General features: G+C 40.3%; 1 protein-coding gene across 18 annotated transcripts in view; it reads left to right on the top strand.

The window, feature by feature from the left end:
* scrib (scribble planar cell polarity protein) overlaps nucleotides 1-21,475 on the top strand; it is a 73,290-nt gene that overhangs the window by 12,480 nt on the left and 39,335 nt on the right. For all 18 annotated transcript variants that reach the window (XM_016678504.1, XM_016678505.1, XM_016678503.1 and 15 more), the window contains exons 2-10: nucleotides 15,801-15,918; nucleotides 17,013-17,091; nucleotides 17,520-17,609; nucleotides 18,229-18,285; nucleotides 18,444-18,507; nucleotides 19,319-19,393; nucleotides 19,498-19,642; nucleotides 20,392-20,510; nucleotides 20,602-20,801. In XM_016678504.1, coding sequence (XP_016533990.1) covers nucleotides 15,801-15,918; nucleotides 17,013-17,091; nucleotides 17,520-17,609; nucleotides 18,229-18,285; nucleotides 18,444-18,507; nucleotides 19,319-19,393; nucleotides 19,498-19,642; nucleotides 20,392-20,510; nucleotides 20,602-20,801 — 947 coding nt within the window. The remainder of the gene's footprint in view (nucleotides 1-15,800; nucleotides 15,919-17,012; nucleotides 17,092-17,519; nucleotides 17,610-18,228; nucleotides 18,286-18,443; nucleotides 18,508-19,318; nucleotides 19,394-19,497; nucleotides 19,643-20,391; nucleotides 20,511-20,601; nucleotides 20,802-21,475) is intronic.

The following is a 21,475-nucleotide window of genomic DNA, read 5'->3' as shown; positions in this document are numbered from 1 at the left end:
TAAAATATACCAATCAAACTTTGTAGAGATTTTGTCTGTTCTTTTGGAAGTATGAACAGTTTTTTATTATGGTCATTTCCATGGAAATATTAGGAGTTTTGTGTGATTTTATTAGAGGGCTAATAGTTCTGACCGCAATCAGAAATGCTTATATGAGATCAATATCTCATCACAATATAATCATTAAAATATCCACTTTTATTTGTGTTGCAGCCACCATGTTTGTGTTGCATTGATAACTGGCTAGCAAGTTCAGCTGTAGTCTTTTGTCATTTTTAAACAACCATATAAAACTACATGCTACTATGCTGCAGCCACAAACTACACGCATTCACAGTGTTAAACCCCAGAATTGTTGCTGATTTTTAATAACGCTGGTCATTTCGGACCACCTGTGTCTCTGTGTTGTGGTCATCTTTTTTGGACTCCAGTTTTCACAATGAGTCACAGTCCCGGTTGGTTAATGTGTTTTTGAACAAACACAATATGACACAGGCTGAATGTGCGGGATGTGGCACATGACTAGTTTTAGGCATTTAATAGAGAGGTGCTGATGGGTGAATATTTGTGTCTGTGACAGTGATGTCAACTGAAAGCCCAGCAGGAAGCTTTGGAGATAACAAAGACACACACACGCATGTTTGCCTCATGCTTGTGCCAGCGACTATGAATAACAAATGTATTGGAAACGGTTTGGGCCATTCATTAATGCATCAGTACACTGGCAGTCAGCCCCTGGGGGGAGATGCATTTTTCGTCTCCAGTTCAGCCACCCTGGATGGCCTTTGTTTATTATTTTCTTCGCTCCTTTATTGTGTTTTAGTTTCAGCATTGAACCCATTTTGTGTTGTGTTGATGTAGTGACAACAGATCAGCCATGTCTGATAACTGATTGAGTAAGTGTGGAGAGACGGGGCATTGTTTACTGTAAATGCTTGGCTAATTTAACTCCAGGAATGGCTTTATTCCACAATGCAGCTCTTTGTTTTTGATTTTTCTATGCTTTCCGTTGTTCTAAGCCAAATATCTAGTGATATCTGATCAGTTTGGGAATTTTGTCAGGCTTGATAAATGCTCCAAAATATTACAAAACATGTAAATATTTAATTTACATTCACAGATGTAATGTGAAGTGTGAAGCTGTTAGGAGTATTTTGGTGTTCATTGTGGAAGTGGCTCTGCAGAACCGTGTTTCACTACCAAACATTCCTAGGAAATGCAGGCATGTCTGGAATCCCCAGGATTTTGCCCTGCCCTCTGGAACTTGAACTCAACCCTCTTTCTCTCACACACACACACAAATACGCACGCATATATTATGTCTTTCTAATTTGACAAGAATTTTGCATTGACATTCATTAATTTCCATAGCCCAACCCTGACCTTTGCCCTGAGCCTAACCTTTATCAGCACAGGCCTACTGAGCAACTGAGTTTAGGTTAGTCTAACCTAAACTCAGTTCACACCATAATTCCGAACACTATAACCGCACCACTTATGTGGCCCAGACTTTGGGACCCATAAGCAACAGTGGGGACTCCTGTATCTTTAAAAGGTGAGAAATGCTAAAACACACACGCATGCACACATACACACACACGCACACGCACACACACGCGCACACACACACACACACACACACACAAAACCCTGTTAGGAAAGCCCACCCAAAGGCAAATCCTGTTAGAACCTTGTCCTGATTCCCGCAACTTCCCTCAGCTGAATTCTCTGGTTAATTAAGCTTAATTTTGGTCTTTTTTGTGTTAACTAAGACTGTTCATTTGGATGGCTTTTAATTAAGCTAGCCTGTTCTCCTCTGAGGCCTGAAACACAAATTGAAACGTTGGAACCAGATTTTTCTTTAGCTCATTTTCAGATGGAGTTTATAGTCAGATAAAGACTGAGATTGTTTTCACACCAGGACTGATTTATTTTCTTCTTTTTCTTGCACAGAGTCCAGATACGGCTCATTTATTGAAAAATGTTGTGACTGAATGCACAGCAGGTTTGAGGGGCTAAAGAAACTATGCTGCTGTTCTTTGGCAATTTATTCAAACATACTTAGTTCTATATCAAATTTTTTATTAATCTTTCACCTAGTTTTTCCTGACCTGTCATTTTGCACTTGAAGGGTTTTCTTGGTGCACTTTATGCATCTTATGTAGAAGCTCACATAAACCTAATTGGGGCTAATTAAGACATTTTATGGCCATGTTCACACAGCAAGTCTCGATTCCCAAAAAGATTTTTTTTTACTCTTTTGCATTGTCATTTATGCTACTGAATAATGCGGCCACAGTCAGACTTTTTTGAACTTCTGCGACCTGCATTCACAGAAGATCACAGCAGCTCTCTGTTTACAGAAGTAATAATGGATGCATCAGTCTATGGATTAATTTTAAAGTTTATTCAGTAATGGGAGCTGACAGTATTGACACAAAATCATAGCATGAAGGAAGCTAATGAAAAGAAAGCACAACTAATGGGAATGGCTTTTTGTGGGACAATGACTGCAGTTTCTGCAGAGAAGTCTGTTTGGATGTGTAGTCAGAACCAGGAGTGATGGGATTGTGATGTGATGCTTTTCAGTGACGCAGACTTCTCTAAGAAGTTCAAAATTATAATTATTCAGTCATTGTTTACATCCAGATTTACAGTGTCTGACTTCTTCCGGGGCAAAATTATGATGGATTTCCAACGTCAGATAAAATGCTACATGACCATTCTGACTGCAGTTGCTTTGAAAACAATGTATTTGATGTTGTGCCATGTATGGAAGTGGCAAAGATTGGAAGTTGGCCATTTAGACGTCTATGAAAAAGTCTGATTCGGATTGCATTTACCTGCTGTGTAAATGTCAGTGCATTCTTTGGATATATGCATATATTGACTGAAAATGGGGTGAGCTTTTAGATTTGATGACTTTGATGAGCATAGGTGGACAAAAAAAGCATATTCTGTATTCGACATGCCATTTTGGAGAAAAATGTCTGATCCAAAACTCCTCTGAGTTAAAGTGAATACCACCAAGTGTGACAAAAGAGTTGTGATGCAGGATTTTTACTTGAATATCTGCTTGTAATAGTCTGTTGGAAGGAAACCTTCAGTTTTGTTGTTCTCTTAATTATGCCAAGGTCAAGTACAGTCGCATATTGATGGATTATCTTGTTTTGTTTGGTTGAATTGTGTCTCTTTATGCTTTTCCAAACCTTCACGGCACACCTGCAGAGGTGAAACCTTTCTACCTGCTTCATCAGGTTGTCACTAGGTATATTTTTAGCTCTGAAACAGGTTCCCTCTCCTTCAGACTTGCAGGGGAACGTTGCAGGCAGGCTGTGGGGAATCAGCCCGTGCTTGCCCGTTTACTTAGAACTGGCATTGCGGTCGATCCTCCTGCTGATCCTCTCTGGAGTCATGTGGGAGGGAGTCGCATCCACCTCTGTAATTATGCTGTCTCGGTGACATTTGAATTGGGTCTTGCTTGTAATCCCACGTAATAAAGTCATTGTCTTTCACCTCTTATTGAAGATAGGTGTATCATCTAGGAAACTAATCTTTGGCCTAATATTGCAGTATAAATCAAATCATTAAGAAAGAAAAGAATTGTATTTGGAGAGCAGTGGGTCTGTATCAATGCTTTCTTTTAATCTCATCATCAGTCTGGCGTCACCAGGGAGGTTTCTGTTGCCTCGGCTGCTGCGCTGAACTAACTCCGGTCTCCAAGGCGATGGATCTCCCAGGGCCACTGGTTTGCCTGATGCGGGGGCACGTTCACGCTATGTTGTCAGGGAGAAGACGCCGTGTGGGCTGGGGCTTCCCTGTCACTGCGGACCTTCTGTAGAGACCCGTAGAGACCACTGCTGTTGAAAAATCTGCTTGCTGCAGAGCAACCTTGGCCTCAACTTGAGCCAAAGCTGTCAAACGGAGACGAGGCAAGAGTGTAGCTCGTGTCAGAGCTGCACTTTGTCCTTGGATTTTGAAAGAGCTACAGCAGCAAGACACGGAAACTTTATAGCAACATAAAGTGGAGCAGTTATTTTTCCACTGGGGGCTGGATGGTAGGCCGGTGAACTACATAAAGGTGCCTTTCTCCTACACTTTGAACCACTTTTCTGGTTTTGCATAAGAACTTTCTGTGGTTTACTGCAGATTGAGAGAAACTGTTTTCAGACAGATATTTTGCTTGGCCTTGTTGATATGAGATGCACTGCGTGGACTTTTTTTTTTTTCTAATCTATAAAACCACTGCAGCTACTCTCATTACACACAGGAGTAATCTACTCACCGATAAAACATTTACAAGCTGCCAGTATCACTCAATTGGAGACATTATTTAAACAAGGAAATGCAGCAATGGGTTTGTGTTGGGCTAACCATGATGCTGTACTGTGGTGTCATTACAGAAAAACATGCTGCATTTAATGCACTGAAAAGACGAAATACTCTGTCGTCTCTTGCAGAACTATATATACTCTGAGGTTTTTCACTTTTCATCACCTCAGTTGTTTATTGGCTTTTATGTGCTAACCCAACACGGTTTTATTTGACCTGTATTTTAGCAAAATAAAAACAGTTACAGTAGTGTCCTGGTAGATGCCAGCAAAATGGGATAAATAAAACAAGACAATTTCAACATTTGATACATTTAAATCTAGTAAAACAAATCACATGTCTACAGCCAGAGGTTTCTGGCTCCCTTTCAACCCTTTTTAATCTATGATTATTATCTAACTAAAACACACGTAGGTTTAGCTTCACCTGGTTAAAATTCTGTACAAAAAAATATTAATCCCCTTTTGTTTAATTATTAACTGGTTAACCTAAAAAAAATAGTCAGCGGATCACTTCTACACCATATTGAAGATTTTCACAAATTACCGTGAAAAGTAATTTTCTAGCTTCAGATCCTTTGCTACAAATGATTTCGCATTCATCAAATGAATGCTATGTTGTAATTTTACACAATAAAATGTTTTTCTTATTTAAAAAAGGAATTGAATTTGCATTTGAATGTATTTTTTAATATTGTATAAAATGGCTTAAGTGGTTAAATGAAAAATCTGCCAATTTGTTTATCCAATTAATCATCAAAATAATTGCAGAATAACCGCTAGTTGCAACCTTAAACAGTATACTATGGTGGCCTTGCCGGTAGGACTCCAGTCTGAGTCAGACTGGGAGCTGACAGGCTGGCAGCACATACCGGATCTGGTCCATCCAGGAAGGACCTCTGTGTCCTAAACAATGGGGGCTTCTGGTTTTGTGTCGTGTTTATAGGAATACTGTGGGTGCGTGTGATGAAGTCTGAGGGGAAGTGGGCAACCCCCTTTTGTAGCTTATCTCCTCTTGGGTTCATTCATTCTTTCCTGTAAGACTCAATTGCCCGCTTATGTATGTCAGTTTTTATTCACTTTTCTCTCATGACTTTCTATCCTAATTGTGCAAAAGTTTTAGCTCTAGACTAGCCATTTGCGTATTTCCTCTTGCATAAGCTTTCTGTTTGAAGATATTGCATTGTTGGCTGCTCTCTCTGATGGTAGAAGTGGGGTGTTGTCCGTAAAGCTTGAGATTATAGTGTGCATTTTGTGCAGAGAGGAACTCCAGAGCAGGTGTATGAGCTTGGACTGAACTTGGGTTTGAAGCTCTCTGCCTGAAAGCTGCTTTGAATGTGGTTTGGATTGCAAATCTGCGCAGTGATTCTGTGTGAATTAAGATGTCGTCACGGTGTCCCTGAACGCTGTGACATTTTTAGTCGCCAAAGCATAGATTACCCCACTGATGGGAGGGATTACTGTCTATTTTTCAGGGCTACAACTTAAAGATTATTTTAGTTATCGATTATTTGATTGATTGTATAATAGAAAGAATTGGAATATTCTACAGATTACTCGTTTAACTAAAGCCTTTTTCGTGCAATATTAGAAATACTCTTAAAAATGAAAATAAATGGTTAAATTTCTTTTTCAAATTAGAAATTAAACATTTAATTGACAAAAACTCAATAACTTGATTGGCTCCTTTTATTGACTTTGAATTGGTGAAGCTAAAATTTCCATTTGAGGAGTTTTGGGTAAAACATATTTACAGACTAAGGTGTTTTTCATCTTGCATGCAAAACGTTTTGGCTTTATTACTGCACTGTACGTGTTTTTTTTTTGTTTTTTTTTTTCAGCAAATAACCTAATTTCGAGTCTGTATAGTCCAGTTAATGATTAATCAATTACAAAATTTGTTGACGATTTCAGTAATCAATTCATGATTAATCCAGTTAATCGTTTCAGTCCTACTATTTTTAAAATGCTGAGTGGGAATGTACAGTAGCAAGAATTTTCCATGTAGGTCTTAATGTAAATAACTGTGCAACCTGCAGCCTGGTTCCCCCTAATTACTCACACAACATCTCCCTAGTCAGCAGAAATATCCCTTCTATCTGTGATGGTTTTCCTGTAATTAGGTGTTGGAACTATTCTAAACAATGTCCAGTTGTACTTTGTCAATCTCAAGTAGGGGACCAGGCATCAGCCTTGTTTGTTTTACAGTGTGAACGAAAAAGCTCAACCAGCTGTCCAATAGGGATCTAAAAGCAGAACATTCCTGCCTGGATGAATGCAGGCAAATCCACAGAAACAGAAGAGCTCATGTCAACTCATAAAATGCTTTAGTGCCAAGTCCAGCTTCAAGGAAACGCTATCAGAGGTACTGTAGCCTCAGCAGGTACTTGTAGTTGGAGATGTTATGATTTCAGTTGAGGGCTTTTCTCTTTGCCCCAGTGTTTTTCCGTTTTCTTTCCACATGTCCTCCTGTTTACACAGGCTGATCTGTGACACAGCAAGCATAAATACACACGTATGTTTGTGTACAAACATATATAAACTGTATACATGCACAGTGCTGACCCAGGCCCCCTGACTCTGACCTGACTCACCACATGAAAGTAAACCAGGCAGCACAGCTAGAGCTATGTTGCACGCAGAGCTGATTTAATAAGATAAACTACAGGACTTCCTGCAGCTGTTAGTGTGAGTCTTAGGTTTTAACATTTAGGCATTTCGATTATTTGGTCCATAATTATTAGGGAACTTATTTGGGGACTCGAGGATCAGACGATCTCTGTCCACTACTTAATCAAAAATAAGGGTGCGTTCATATCATCTCTCTTTAGTCCGCTTTAATCAAACTCTAAATTGTTTGCCTAGAAAGTCCAGTTCGTTTGGGGAGGTGTGAATTGAGCTCTGGTGCGGACCAAAAAAGTTAACTCTGATCCTCCTAAAAACCTAGGTCTTGGTTGGTTGAAGTGAAATCTGATGCGGTTTGAATGCTATGTGAATGCCAAGCGGACCAGAGACCACTCCAAAAGCAGGAAGCAAACTATAGCACAAGATGATCTGTGTAAATACAACCGAAACAAACATGCAGACCTTTTGGTCTCGTGGGCTTTTTACGAAAGATGAGAGAAATCCAACAAGCGCTAAAATATGACACTACTCCATTTTGTTTTTTTTTACATTTTGTTAAAAAGGAACTTGCTCTAAGTGTCTTCTTCAGAGGTTTTCATGTCATTTCCTTCAGTAGGTGTTGGCACAGCACCGCCACAGGCGAGGGGCGGGAACAGGTTTTTCAATTTTTAAAACATAACAAATGTGCAAATTCTCACAATTGAAGTTGCCTACTATTAGCCACACAAAGCTTTCTATTCAATTCAAACGTTAGAGGAATAGGCTCATAATAGAGATTGCACAGGTTTCTGTGTGCCTCAGGGTTTATAGTGAGAACAAAAGCTGTTTTCTCTTGAAACTTCCACAGTTTGTTAGGTGGAACTTGGAAATTCAGATTTTCTCAGAACAAATGAAGCAGCAGCAGTTGTTGATGCACAACAAGCCTGTTGCTTTGCTGCAAGTCCTCTTCCTTAGCAAGCATGTAGCAATAGTGGAAACTTAACAACTCCCTTTTAACGGGAAGTTACCTCCAGAACAACCTGATTAGCCTGGTACGACTGGCCGTTCTGCTGTGGCTGACCGTTGTAAGGTTTTAGCAGACAGAACAGATGCACAGAATGAATAGTGAATGCCAAGCGGACCGAGGAAGCGAACACTACATATAGTGTTTGGCAGCAGTGACTTGAGTGGCTTTTTTTGAAAAGAAAGACAAAGGTAAACACAAACAATCGGCCAGATGCAGCGTTTATGGAGAAAAAACACTGTGGGAAGATAAAGCTAATGGAAGCAATAAGAGAAGATATTGGTTTCATATGGAGCAGTAGGAAAAAGTAGCAAAGCAAAATGAGTTTTTAGTGGGTCCTCCAGAGAAAGCTTAAGAAAATGTAACGCATCTTTATCAAAAAGTAAAGTTTTAAATCTAGTCTTAAAAGTAAATAACTAGCCTGATAACTAATGTATCTACTTTCACAAATTCTAGGAAGCACCATGAAACATGAACATATGGAGCAACCAAATCTCACTTTATGTTGGAGTTTGAACATTAAAGGATTTATATAGCCAAGAACTTCAAATTATATGTTAGTATTTACAGAGTCAGTGAAGAGCAGCTAAAATTTGAGGTAAAATATTCAACAGTGAAGTGAAACAACATCAATTCAATGATCCAGGAAGTTTAAACTAAACATGCAAAAAAAAAAAAACAAACAAAAAAAAACTTCTTTTACAGAGGAAAATAAACCACTACCCAATTGTTATTGTTGTTACTAACTAGCCTGTGATCTCTCCTTTCTTTTTTCCCCCTTTCTTTTATTTCTTGGGAAAACCTTAAGCAGCTAATATCTGGTGGCACACTCGACTTTTTTCTGCTTGGCTGTTTCCACTTGCAGATCAAAGTCAACCTGGACAGGTGGAAGCGGTGTAGATGCGGGTTATTCTGTCAGTCACCACACCCGTCTCCCTGTGTGGCCTTTCCCAGACTGGGGAACTGAATGTGGACGAGGCAGAAAAGGCTCAAAGTGCCTTTTAAGCGGAATGCAAACACGAATACATATAGGCCATGTAATCTGTTTTTAAAATGGCATTAATAGGAGACGCAGAGACATGACGATACATGCATGGTCTGTTCTGAAGGGTTAAACCAGGGGTCTGCAAAATTCACAATACTAAGAGCCATATTTACCTTCAGTACATCTAAGACTAGTTTAGAGCTCCAAATGTTAGAAGACCTTTTAAAAAAAAGACAACTTAAAGTTTTTTGTTTATTTCAGGAAATTTGTCATTTTTAAAGAACCCCCTTTTTTTTTCTTTTTCTACATTTTCTATAAAATCAAGAAACTTTTGCATAAAAGGTTTCCTTCTGTGGGATTTTGAAATTGATGGAAAATAGAAAAAAATACATAGTTTCCAACTTGATGACAAAAAAAATAGATATAAAACAATACCACTGGTATTTTTAGTGTGATTTTGTCAAGAAGTATCAATTTATTACATCATTAAAAACAACTTAAAGCACAAAATGTTATTACATTTATATTTTAAACAGTAGTGGAAGGTCCAAAAAGTCACTTGTGGCTCTAGAGTAAATATTGTTAATGAATCTTAAATCAGTTGCATCATTTTAAAGAAATTGCATGATACACTTTCAATTCAGCAAAGTAGCACAGATGTGTTTTTGTTTGATTTCTTCTCACGTGAGTGAGTTCACCTGAGCAGAAAGAAACAAAAAGGAGTAACTGTGGGGGATGGAGAGCGGAGGAAGTGTGATGTAGGTTTACTGTTGTGAGTAGGTGGCTGGGTTTGTATTGTTGCCCGATATGAGTGGGTTTTCTGGTGAAGCTCGTGGCAGCGTTTCCCTCATAACTCTGTGTTGTATTTCTCAAGGAGTTTATTGGTTGTTTAGATAAGTTTTTTTTTTTTTTGGTCAGTGGCTTGAGTGTCTGTCCTCATTAGTGGTGCAGAGTCCAGTGGAAATTCTGTTTCTCCTCCAGTTTTCATTAATAATCCAGTCACTCCCTTTTCTCGCAGCTCTCTCCTCTTTGCTCCACACCCACACATCTCGGCTCTTCTTATTCATTCTTGCCTTTTGTTAACGCGCGCCTCTTTCCTCTTTCAACTCATCGTGCTTCCATTTTGAGCCCCTCTGTGTCCTCTCTGTGGTGCCCTTTTGGACAATGGACTGGTCCGCTGCAGGAGGAGCTGGACTGACTGACAGCCCTGTATGGGACTGGCTGCTTAGCCTTTGTCCTGCTTACAAGAAAATTGGAGGGAACTCGGAGAGGTGGAGCCATAGAAAGGGGACCAGTAAGGGTGGAATGTATGTATAGAAGTTGTAGGAACTTCTTAGGAGATTATGATTTGGCCAAGAAGCATTAAATAATTTTTTATGACGGTATTGATTACCCAAAAGGGATTAAAGTTTGACTTTACGTAACTTTATAAAACAGATAGAGCTTTTTAAAAGCATGGATACCTACTGCTGCAGTCACTCATGCATGGAGCTTCGACCACAACGAGGTTTCTTGATATCTGTAGAGAACAATCTGCTCTAATGAGTCCTACTTTCTTAGTCAACCAAATCCTCCCAGACACTGAAAGAGTCCCCAGCAATACAAAAGCATGAGCTCCTCTCTCCCCTTCCCCCTTTAAGCCCCTCACCCCAGAGGTGGTGGGCATGCTGCAGTGTGCTCTTTCCATGCATTGTGAAGGAACGATTGAAAGAGTTGAGGAATGAAGGACGAGCCTGAAGAGGCCGGATTTGGAGGATTGTTTAAATTGGAATTTGTGTATTAGCATACTAAAAGGGATTTTTGTCAAATATACTTTGCTGTTCTGCAAAACAATGATCGGTTGTAGTTTTGTTACCTGGCTTTGCTTGATGTAAAGCTTTTATCTCGTTATATACACCCACTGTGTGTGGTTGGGCTGCTGTAAGCAGGACCTGCTCCATCTCTAGTCAGATGGCATAATTGGAGGGAAATTAGAAGCTAAGTGGAATCACTTGACTGGAACACTGCAGCCCCTGTGAATATCTGGCTTAATCTCACTGCACCGAGTCACTCAGGGGATTCAGGTTACTCACAAGCATCAGCAGAAACACACACTTTGCTTTGTGAAGACTCAGAACTAGCAAATTTACTAAGTTGAGTTACCTACTTAATGAAAAATTGTTGACATAGCCAATAGGGCTGCATGATATTCGTGAGATGGCGATACTTCCTCTAACTTTTTTAGGTCGACATTAGCTTCTGAAGTAGTGCTAATGTCTATCTCACACAGCGAGATAATTATGCCTTCCTTTTTTTTCTTTTTTTAGTCCAGATTTCCCCCTTCCGACAATCTTGAGGATGACCGATCATTAAGATCTTTAGATCATTTTAAAATATATTCCTGCTGTGTGTGTTGTGCTAAGAGTGATCTGATCTGCCCAGACCAGACATTGGGGCCGCTCCAATGTCGTTGGATTGTTTTATCCCAATATTGCGACGTCTCAGAAGGGGACAAAATCGACATAAAAACATTATGTGCACTAGGCATTCCCCAAGGACAAACGAGAAGGCAGTTTGTTGAAGGTGAAAGTGAGGTGATAACGAATCCAAACTACACAGAAGGTCAAAAAATTGCCATAACGTTTGTTTGTTTTATCTGTTAAGCATAATCCAGAAACATTGGCTGCGCAGCTGATGCTACACCGAGGGCGGGTCACGCTGGAGGAATGTTACTGTAAAATGTGCCTGCTTAAAGTCGGACTTTAATTGGCTTCTCTGAAGCTTTCGCAGGTCCACTAACACTCACATAGCACTTGATGAATTTACAGACTCTCCTAATGCACATAAAAGTTCCCGTTAACACTCCTACACAAACACCATCGCTCATAAATGCATAAGTATGCACATTAAACCTCGCGCTGGATCCCTGAGGCATACACATTCCTACTACTGTAACCTGAGTTACGGAGAGACACAAACCAAAGCAACACTGATAAACAGCAATATGTTCTGACTAAAACACCTACACAACAGGATCTTCTCTGTGATGACTATAAAGCGCGCACGTGCGTGCACACACACACACCGATTAGCATCTGAGCGTAATCCAAGCAGAGCAGCTGATAACACAAAGCATCTTTTGGCTGCAGTGAAGCTTGGATTGCAGCTGATTCGTTGCTCTCTTTCTCAGGTTGCCCAGGCTGCACTTTATCATGTAATAATGAGGGATTTTCTCAAAGCAGAACCCATCTAATGCAGCAGAAACTCATTCAGCGTCACCGGGAACGGCATCTGTGCAGCTGTCAGCATATAGAGCATCTCTCTCCATCTTTAAGATAGTTTTATGATCTCCTTGTTACTCAGAGAAGTTTAACAGAGGACATGTCCAGAAATAGATACAGCTTTGTGTCCTACTGTATTACATACATTGTCCTCTTTATTATAAACCAGTCTGACCACAGATAAGAACACACTGGCTCATCTTTCACTGGCCAGAATGTCCCAAAACATCCCACACATGCTTTCTGTCATAGCCCACATTCTTCAGGCAGATGCCAAACAGAGGAATAATTTTTTTAAGCGCAGTACAGAGACATCACACTGCCCTCTGCTGACACGCGTTGTTTACCCACCTTCCCTTTTAGAGGAAACCCTCCTCCTCTTCCTCCTTTCCCTCACTCCTACAGACAATGTTTTAGGTGCCTCATTAGAGCATTCTTGCTGGAAAGTTGTAAATAAAGTCTTGACCTGCCTGACTCTGTGGACGGTTACCCTACGGTTCAGCGAAGGCAGACTGAACACGGGGTTCACAAATGTGTTGGTACGCTACATCCCAATGTTCCCGCTGACCCACACAGCACAGCTAGTCATCTGCAGACTGATTTGAGGAGCGAGATATTCAAGGGTCAATTGTGCTTTACTCTATGTCCTCCACTCAACCAATTATTTAAGATGGCACTAAGAATTGAATGGACGCCTTTGTGAGTGCCTACAATTACTTGTTCTCAGGCATGATTGCATTACAAAGCAGTTTTCAGCTCCATCAGTTTATAAACGCTTGACGACATCGAGCAGAGAGGAACGCGCCGATGGAAAAGCTTTTAGAAGAGGTGGTGGAACTGGGAACCCGTTTCACTTTGGAAGCTGCTGGCCTAATGGGCACCAGTACAGATATGGTTTTATTTTAATTCCTTCAAAACCAACACCCAGAGAATGTTTTGTCAGCTGTTTTAGGCCGCTTTGCTCTAAGTTCCTGGTTTTTGGTCTTGACACAAGGCTTTAATTAACTGGGTTAATCGCGATGAATTGATGATTTAAATAATTGTCAGCTAATTTGGTAATAGATTAACTGGATTACATAGACTTAAAAAAGGCAAATTGCTAAAATTACATATTCACAGGAGCAATTAAGCCAAAACTGTACAAAAAATACATTTTGCATATAAGATTTTTTAAAAAGTCTTTGTCTGAAAATATATCCTAGTACCCAGAACTCAAGTGGTGTAGTTGTAGTTTCACCTGGTTCAAATTTATGTAAAAAAAAAAAAAAAAAAAAATCTTAAACACCTTTTGCTATCTAGTTATTCATTATTAATCCAAAAATACATACAAAAATACCAGTCAATACCAGTCCAATTTATCCTAATTATTAACTATTGCATTTAAGTTCAGTTTGTTTTTTCAGTTTTCTGTCTAAGGCATCTCAAGTCTTTGACTTGCAGCATTCACTCCTCCTGGACGAGCGTGTGTTAACAGAACAATTGCTTTGTCGTGGCGTTGACTTAACAGCAATTCCTCATTCTGAGCATGCACGCAGCGACAGTGGGGAGAAAAAACTCCCCAAAAAAATCTAGCAAAACCCAGAACCCGGTTCAGTGTGAACGGCCGACTATCCAAGTCGTGGGTGTTTGAGAAGGAAGAGCATTACACTCAGGAAAATAAAAACTCTGATGTAGGAATAATTTGTATGTTTGTTGTTTTGTTTTGTTTGTTTTTTTTGCTGTCACATGCGCACCCTGAGAACTGAGAGACGGCGTCAGAAAGGACAGAAACCCTTGGTAAAGTGTGAATGTTGAAGCTTTGACCTACACCGAATCTATTCAACGGGATCCAAATAAAACACACACAACCTGTTAAGAACAGGAAATGTCAGTCATCAAAACACAGAGTGGAAGTGAAATGCTCTGATCTCTTTTCTCTGGTGCTCTCTCCACCGTGTTGCACTTTGTGTGTACATGTATATTTGATCCTTTCTTCCCGTAAGAACTTTTAGCACGTCCTCGGAGAATAGGTGGTGCTATCTGATTTACTGCATGTTTACACAACAGTTGGGTTACACGAGTGTAGCGGCTCGCTGTTTTTAAACCTAATCCGAGTGGAGGAGGGAGAGCTTTGACATTATCTGGATTTTTTTCAGTTTAGTAAATTAATCTGTGGTAACTGACACACACACTCACAGATTGTTTTCCAGTTGAAAAATTCAGATGATGGCCTGAGGTTTAATTTAAATTAAGGTTTAGGCTCCAAGCTTGCAGACAGAAAGCATTCCTGAATGAGTTTGATTCAGGTTCCCCATTCCAGAAATGTTCCCAGGAGTTTTCCTTCACTATCTGTGAAGTCCGGGTTGTGATAGCGCAGACAGTAGTGCCTCTGTGGGCAGCAGAGCGGGTGGTAAATAAAAGCGTAGTTTCAGCATGTTTCTCCCATCTTGTCTGTCCATCTGAGCAGCACAGACACACACTTCTGCTGGCGGAGGAATGTAGCCGAGCTCCGGCCGCTCCAACAAACGTACTCTTGTGAAAGCACTTGGCAGAACTGCAGCCACAGCGCACTCCAACCGAAAGCCACTTTGTTTGGCAGCCATCACTATGGTGAAAAGGATATTTTCTGATGTATTTTTTTTATTTTTATTCCCAAATATGTGAATGGAATGTTTTCAGAACCACTTCAGGAGTCGGTCACTGGATATACAAGACTGGTGAAAAGCTAAAAATGTTTAGAAAAACACAATTTATTGGAATGAATAATTTGCACAGATTGGTTTACTGTGCTGCTTGCTTTGAATTGATCTGGAGAAGTATGGAAAACATGCTGTGTGGAAAGAGATCCGTTCCCTAATCTTTCTCAAAAACCTGTCTGTCATTCGTTCATCAAAACAGTTTGTCCATCTGTCCACATGTCCAACCCCCGGCCTGTTTTACATCCGTCCACCCTTCCGCTCATCTGTCTATCATTCCATTAATCCGTTGAGACATTAATACATTCATTTGCCCGTTTATCTGTGCATTTATCCGTCCATCCACTTTTCCATCCGTCCACCTTCCCATTTGTCTATCAGTTCATCCAGCTTTTCATTTGGTCATCCCTCCATTCAGTTGTCTGTCTGTTCATTCCTCCGTCCACCTTTTCGTTTCTTCACTCGTCCATTTACCTTTCCATCTTTTCATTCATTCATCCACCTTTCCGTCTGTTCATCCGTCTGCCCTTTGATTGTTTTTTTTTTTTCTTTCATCCATCTACAATTGAGAGATTTTTATCGTATTTAAACTTGAACATTTGCTCAATAAGGATTGAGGGATCTGGGGATTAAATCTGGGAAAGTATGATATTTTGTCAAGCATGGTGTGTAGAAAATGGATATTTTTCATCCTCACAACTCTGTGAATGAACTTTGAAAAAAGAACTTCGTTTTTTGGGACATTTTGATTTTCTGGGATGTTTAATAGACATTTCAGAATCAAATTCCTCCCTGGCTGTTCTTGATCAAAGCATCCTGGCAGAATCAGATGATGTTAAACTAAAAGTAGAAGAAGAGAAAGAGAAATGCGGAGCCTAAGGAAGTCGTTTTTACTAAACATTGTATCATGTGTCTCCACAGCCTTTCTTCAGACTATTAAACTTACGGAAGCTCGGCTTGAGTGACAATGTGATCCAGAGACTCCCTCCTGAGGTGGCCAACTTCATGCAGCTGGTGGAACTGGACATCTCCAGAAATGGTACATAAACACTGACTCACTTTGCAGCCCCTGAGACCAAAAGAAGAATCAAAAGATTGATGTAGTTGCTTCATGAACTTCTAATCCTTTAAATCTGCATAGAATGCTGAAATGAAACCAAAAGTCAACACTGACTCCTCCCTTTACATGCAAGGTGAAGCATTTCAAACATTCCTGATTGTTGCTGTGATGTACACAGACACTGTGCCCTGTCTGTCCTTGCCTTTGATACCGAGTGGCAAGCAGGACATCTATTAAACCACACGCTGCTGTGAGAGCAGGGCGCCTTGGCCTGGAAGAGACTTTCCCATCTGTCTGCCTGCGTGCCTCCCAGCTCTGAGCGGGGCCGCTTCCCTCTGTAGGGATTTATTAAGATGCACCTGCAACATCCAGAGCTGAAAGATCACATTTCAAGACTTGGCAGGGAAGTCACTTAAAGATTTATTACAGCGCAACTGTTTAACTAGATCCAGGCACCCACCTGGCCCACAAACAGTCATTTCTACTTTTAGAAGCCAGAAATTCAAGTTTTGAAGGACTTTCGAGGAAGAGAATGTGTAATAGTTCCTTAAATGAGAAGCCTGGTTAGCACAAGCCTTTATAACAGAGATACTTGTTTGTCTTTTGCATATGTTTATTTTAATTGATGAAGTTCGCTATGAATGGGTGACAGTTATTTAGCAGAGAGCTTTTTCCATCTAAATCAAAGTAATTAGCGATGTCGAAGATATTTTTGCACGTTACTTGATGTATGATCATAGAGACGCTTTCCTTGCAGGAGTGTGCACAGATATTTTAAGGGGCAGGTGCTCAAAACACCTGGACCCCACCGCTGTCTGCAGTGTAAGATTTATCTCAGCTTCAGTCAGGCAAACTTACAAAAATGTGGGGCAGCAGTAATACAGGCTTTCAGATCCAGACACGCTTCCTTGAGCCACCAAAAAAATAAAAAGTCAGGACCACACTTTTTTTTTGTCAAGAGGAAAAAGAGCAGGTGCTCTAGCACCACCTAGTGTTGATCCGTGCACGTCCCTTCATTAAGGTATGATTAAAGCTAAAGTGATAAATTATTACCTCGTCTGACCCATTTGCAGAAATCCCAGAGATCCCTGAGAGCATCAAGTTCTGCCGGGCCTTGGAGATCGCAGATTTCAGTGGAAATCCGCTCGCCAGGTAAACACTGCAACTTCCCTGTATTACGTTAAGGCGATATCAAATTAGGTTTAATACTAGTTGCACAATGGCTTCGTATTTTAGATTGTTTGCGTTTGGCTTGTATGTCCATAAAAAGTATGTAAGGCTTAGTTTCTTCCAAGAAAAGATTACATGAAACAAAGTTTGAGTAGATCATAGTTGATATCGCAACGCTTCTTGGATTTGTATCAGTTTCACAATAATCCACATAAGAAGCCAGTTCAATCCTCTTATTCATTTTGTGCAACTCTTCTGTGTTGCAATCTCCCAGGTTTCACTTTTTTCACACGAGAGAGGAACAGTTGAACCTCTGAATATCTGAGCAGAAACCCTTGGATAATTCATGCAGAGTACAAGAGCATTCTGAGAATCTCTCACCGTTTCCTCTTCTCGTCTCTCTGCCACAGATTGCCGGACGGCTTCACTCAGCTGCGAACGCTGGCTCACCTTTCCCTCAACGATGTGACATTACAGACGTTACCCAGTGACATTGGAAAGTATGTATCACAGAAACATATTGCTATTTGGTTTTATATTAAAAATATTCCAGTTAAATTTTTTGGGGTAAATAATTTTTTTTGTGTGTGTTTTGAATGTTACGGATTATCTAAAATAAATGGTTTTCTATTTTCAACTGCTGTTTACAGCGCTTTACAAAATTATTCATAACCTCCAAATATTCAGTTGAACAACTTCTATGGCTAAGTGCCTAATAGGAATTGGCTCATAATTGTGAATTTTTAGGAAAAGATGCCAGTTTTTAAAATTTTGACGCACATTTGTGGTGTTCTCATCTCAGTAAAGGCTTTCTGGAACCACCTTTCACTGCAGTTACAGTTACAACTCTGCATTGGTTAGATTAAAGTTTGTTGGTTGTGATGTGACAAAATGTTAGAAGAATCAAGAAGTGTGGCTATTATTGCAAGGCCTTTAATAAAAAAGATGTGAAGCTGCTCAATTGAAGCCACTCAGACGATTCACCCGCTGGGAGACGGTGCAGATGGACAAGCCCCTCACCGTGCCAGGCAGCCCGGGCGATCAGACCTGCCATCTGACTAACCAACTTCTCTTCCTCTTCCTCCCTCTTCCTCCTCTCCTGTCTCTCCCGTTTAAAAGTCTGGCCAACTTGGTGACGCTGGAGCTCAGGGAGAACCGGTTGAAGTCTCTGCCTACGTAAGCGGCATTTTCAGTAATTTGAAAACATCCAAGATGAATATTTTTACAAAAGCTACACAGCAGCCTTCGGTTGCATTCTGTACTGAACGGTATGCGAGGCAGGACTCTTTGTTCCTCTGGGTAGATACTCGGGTGACATAACTTCTTCTGCGCAGGTCGCTCTCTTTCCTGGTGAAACTGGAACAGCTGGACCTTGGCAGCAATGAACTGGAAGTTTTGGTTCGTTAACATCTCCTCTGCTTCTCTAGATAATTTTCTCGCTCAACTCCCGAGTGACCTTCATTCTTTTTGAAATGATTATGATCCAAAATGCATGTTTACCTCAGCAAACGCAGCTTAAAGAGACGCTTTTATTGCAGGAACTCCCTCCTGTCTCGACAGGACAGGGTAAACACGACACAGGGCGGACTCTGAGCAAACAGTGACTTCATGATGAAACCCTGTCCACGTGTTCAGTCATAAGCCAACGTTTCACATGTGTAATTTTGAGCTTTAGATGATGCATCCATTATGTTTAATAACAAAACAAACTTTATACAATTTTGACGAATAAGTATCTGATGCACAAGCTTCTTTTCATAACAGGAATTCTCTATAGTTTAGATTATACACACAGTAATTAAAGAAGATTGAGGATCGTATATATTCTCTGAATATATGCAGTCTCAAACGTATAAACTAGGGCTGTAAACATTTTGTTTATACTCACGTTATCATATTTACTAAAAATCATGGATAAAATATTACAGAAAAGTGCAATCCTGCAAGAATTGAACCAACTATCTGTTTGGCACCAGTTTTTAGCAGATCTAGAGAACAGGAAGCCATGACTTATTAACATCATGCTCAGATGCGTTCTTGAGCTCAAGGTTTCGGTTTTCTGGGATCTCTTTTTTTTAACAACCTTCGAATGAAAACGCATTTAGCAGAAATCTGATTTCCTTGTCTTTGCACCGAAAATGGCAACCTTATTTTCTGTTTTCAACACACTTTCCTTGTTTCTCTTGTCCTTTATCCTGTTTTGTTTTAGCCGGACACGCTCGGCGCTCTCCCCAACCTGAGGGAGCTGTGGTTGGACCGTAATCAGTTGTCTTCATTACCACCTGTAAGTACAGTTTTTAAATGAAACTCGTGACGTTTTCTGAAGAAAATGACCATGCTGTGCTCTGATTACACAGTCGTACCTGTTCGTTTATTTTCTGTTCGCAGGAACTGGGAAACCTTCGGCGGCTGGTGTGTCTGGACGTCTCTGAGAACCATCTGGACAAGCTTCCTTCGGAGCTGAACGGCCTGCTGGCTCTCACCGACCTGCTGCTCACACAGAACCTGCTGGAGGTCGTCCCAGACAGCATAGGTGAAGAAACTTCACCAGACTGGCTTCTGCAGGAAACCTCTGAAGCTTGCAAAATGTTTTTTTTTTCTCCTGCAAAATGATAGTTGAAATAGAGTTGGTTTGACTCATGTTAAACTAAGATGATGCTGCCCTCTGCTGGAATAATGATTTCAATGGAAAAGCCTGACCAGACCTGCACCAAGTCTCTGAATTGAATTATTTCTAAGCCATGTACACCTATATTTGGAATTTCATTAAACTGTTTTCCAGATTTGGATAAATTTTGAAAAATAATAATTAGAAGGATATGGGCCTCTGGGCTGGTGCCAGTTTTGACGCCCCACCCCATGAAATAATAATAATAATAAAAATTTTCCTCATCCAAATGACACTAATAGGTTTAAAACGTCTCAGAGTTTTCAAATATTTGAGTTTTGTTTACAATAATAAAAATGTAATGATATTAAAACAACACACTTTTTACAAGCCTATAAGTTTTATATAAGGTACAATGTAAAACATGCGTTCTAAGTCCTTGGCGCCCTGGGCTACTGCCACTGTAAGCCTTTTCTAAAGTCTGAGCCAGTGTGGGGAAAATATGTGCATCTCCAGACTTGATTTCCAGTTTCATTGTCTAAAATGCTGTTCCAGCCACGCTTCCAACCTTCCTGAACTTTGTGTTTAAAAGTTAAAAAGATGGATCCCTGCAAATAAGAATAAAGTTTTGTCTCCGTTTCTGAGGGATGTTTTGCTGTGCGTTTTCTTCCCAGGTTGTTTAAAGCAGCTGTCCATCCTGAAAGTGGACCAGAACCGACTAACTCAGCTGACCGACTCTATAGGAGAGTGTGAAAACCTCACAGAGCTTGTCCTGACGGAGAATCATTTACAGGTACCCCCGACTTTACTCCGATAAACTTAGACCGCATACGCACACGATCCAAATTAACCGGATTGAAATCTCCTTTCGTTTCACCTCGCAGTCACTTCCTCGCTCGCTGGGCAAGCTGAAGAAGCTGACGAACCTGAATGTAGACCGTAACCGGCTCGGCAGCGTGCCCAAAGAACTCGGCGGCTGCGCCAGCCTCAACGTCCTCTCGCTGAGAGATAATCGCCTGAGCAAACTGCCCGCTGAGCTGGCAGACGCCACCGAGCTGCATGTGCTGGATGTGGTCGGAAACAGGTAGCAGCACCTGAACCGTTTAGATTTTGTTTGATTCATGGAAAAAATAATCTAGTGGTGCCACAATGAGTCGTCAAATCTGGAAAAGTCAGGGTCATTTTGGGAGTGGGAAGAACTGGATTAATTTGGAGGGGAAAAAATGCATTTTTATATTCTCAATTTTATTTATCTAATTTTTTTTCCCCCAAATAGTTGTTTAGATTATACATTTCTGAATTCTGGTGTGACAATATCTGGGGGGTTTTTTCTGTAATTTCTCACTTTTTACTGGATGACAAATTATCCCAAAAATTATTAAATTGTCCTTTTTGAGACCATTTCAACTAATATACATAATAAAAGCATGATAATGTGCATACACCTTCTGAAAGATCAATAAACTTTCATTTTCAAAGAACATTTAGCACTGGAACTGGAAGACTTGTCAAACAAACAAAGCAAAACAACCAAAACAATAAATACAATTGATTATAAAGTCTCAAAATAAAAAAAAAAGCCCTTTAAGACATATTAATCATTCTCAGACAGGGAAAACAGGCAACGCTGCCAGGTGGGACTTTTGTAAAATTAAAAAGTGCAAACTAACTACTTTGTACTATTTGTCAAATGTTAGCAGCAGCTTTTCAATAATATTAAAGGGCAACCTCCCTTTGCAGAGCATGCAAATGGAAAAT

This window comes from Poecilia formosa, unplaced genomic scaffold, assembly GCF_000485575.1.
Source record: "Poecilia formosa unplaced genomic scaffold, Poecilia_formosa-5.1.2 Scaffold184, whole genome shotgun sequence".
In the NCBI taxonomy this organism is placed as follows: domain Eukaryota; kingdom Metazoa; phylum Chordata; class Actinopteri; order Cyprinodontiformes; family Poeciliidae; genus Poecilia; species Poecilia formosa.
Note: the sequence above shows the minus strand (reverse complement) of the source record. Positions and strands in the feature narration are given on the sequence as shown.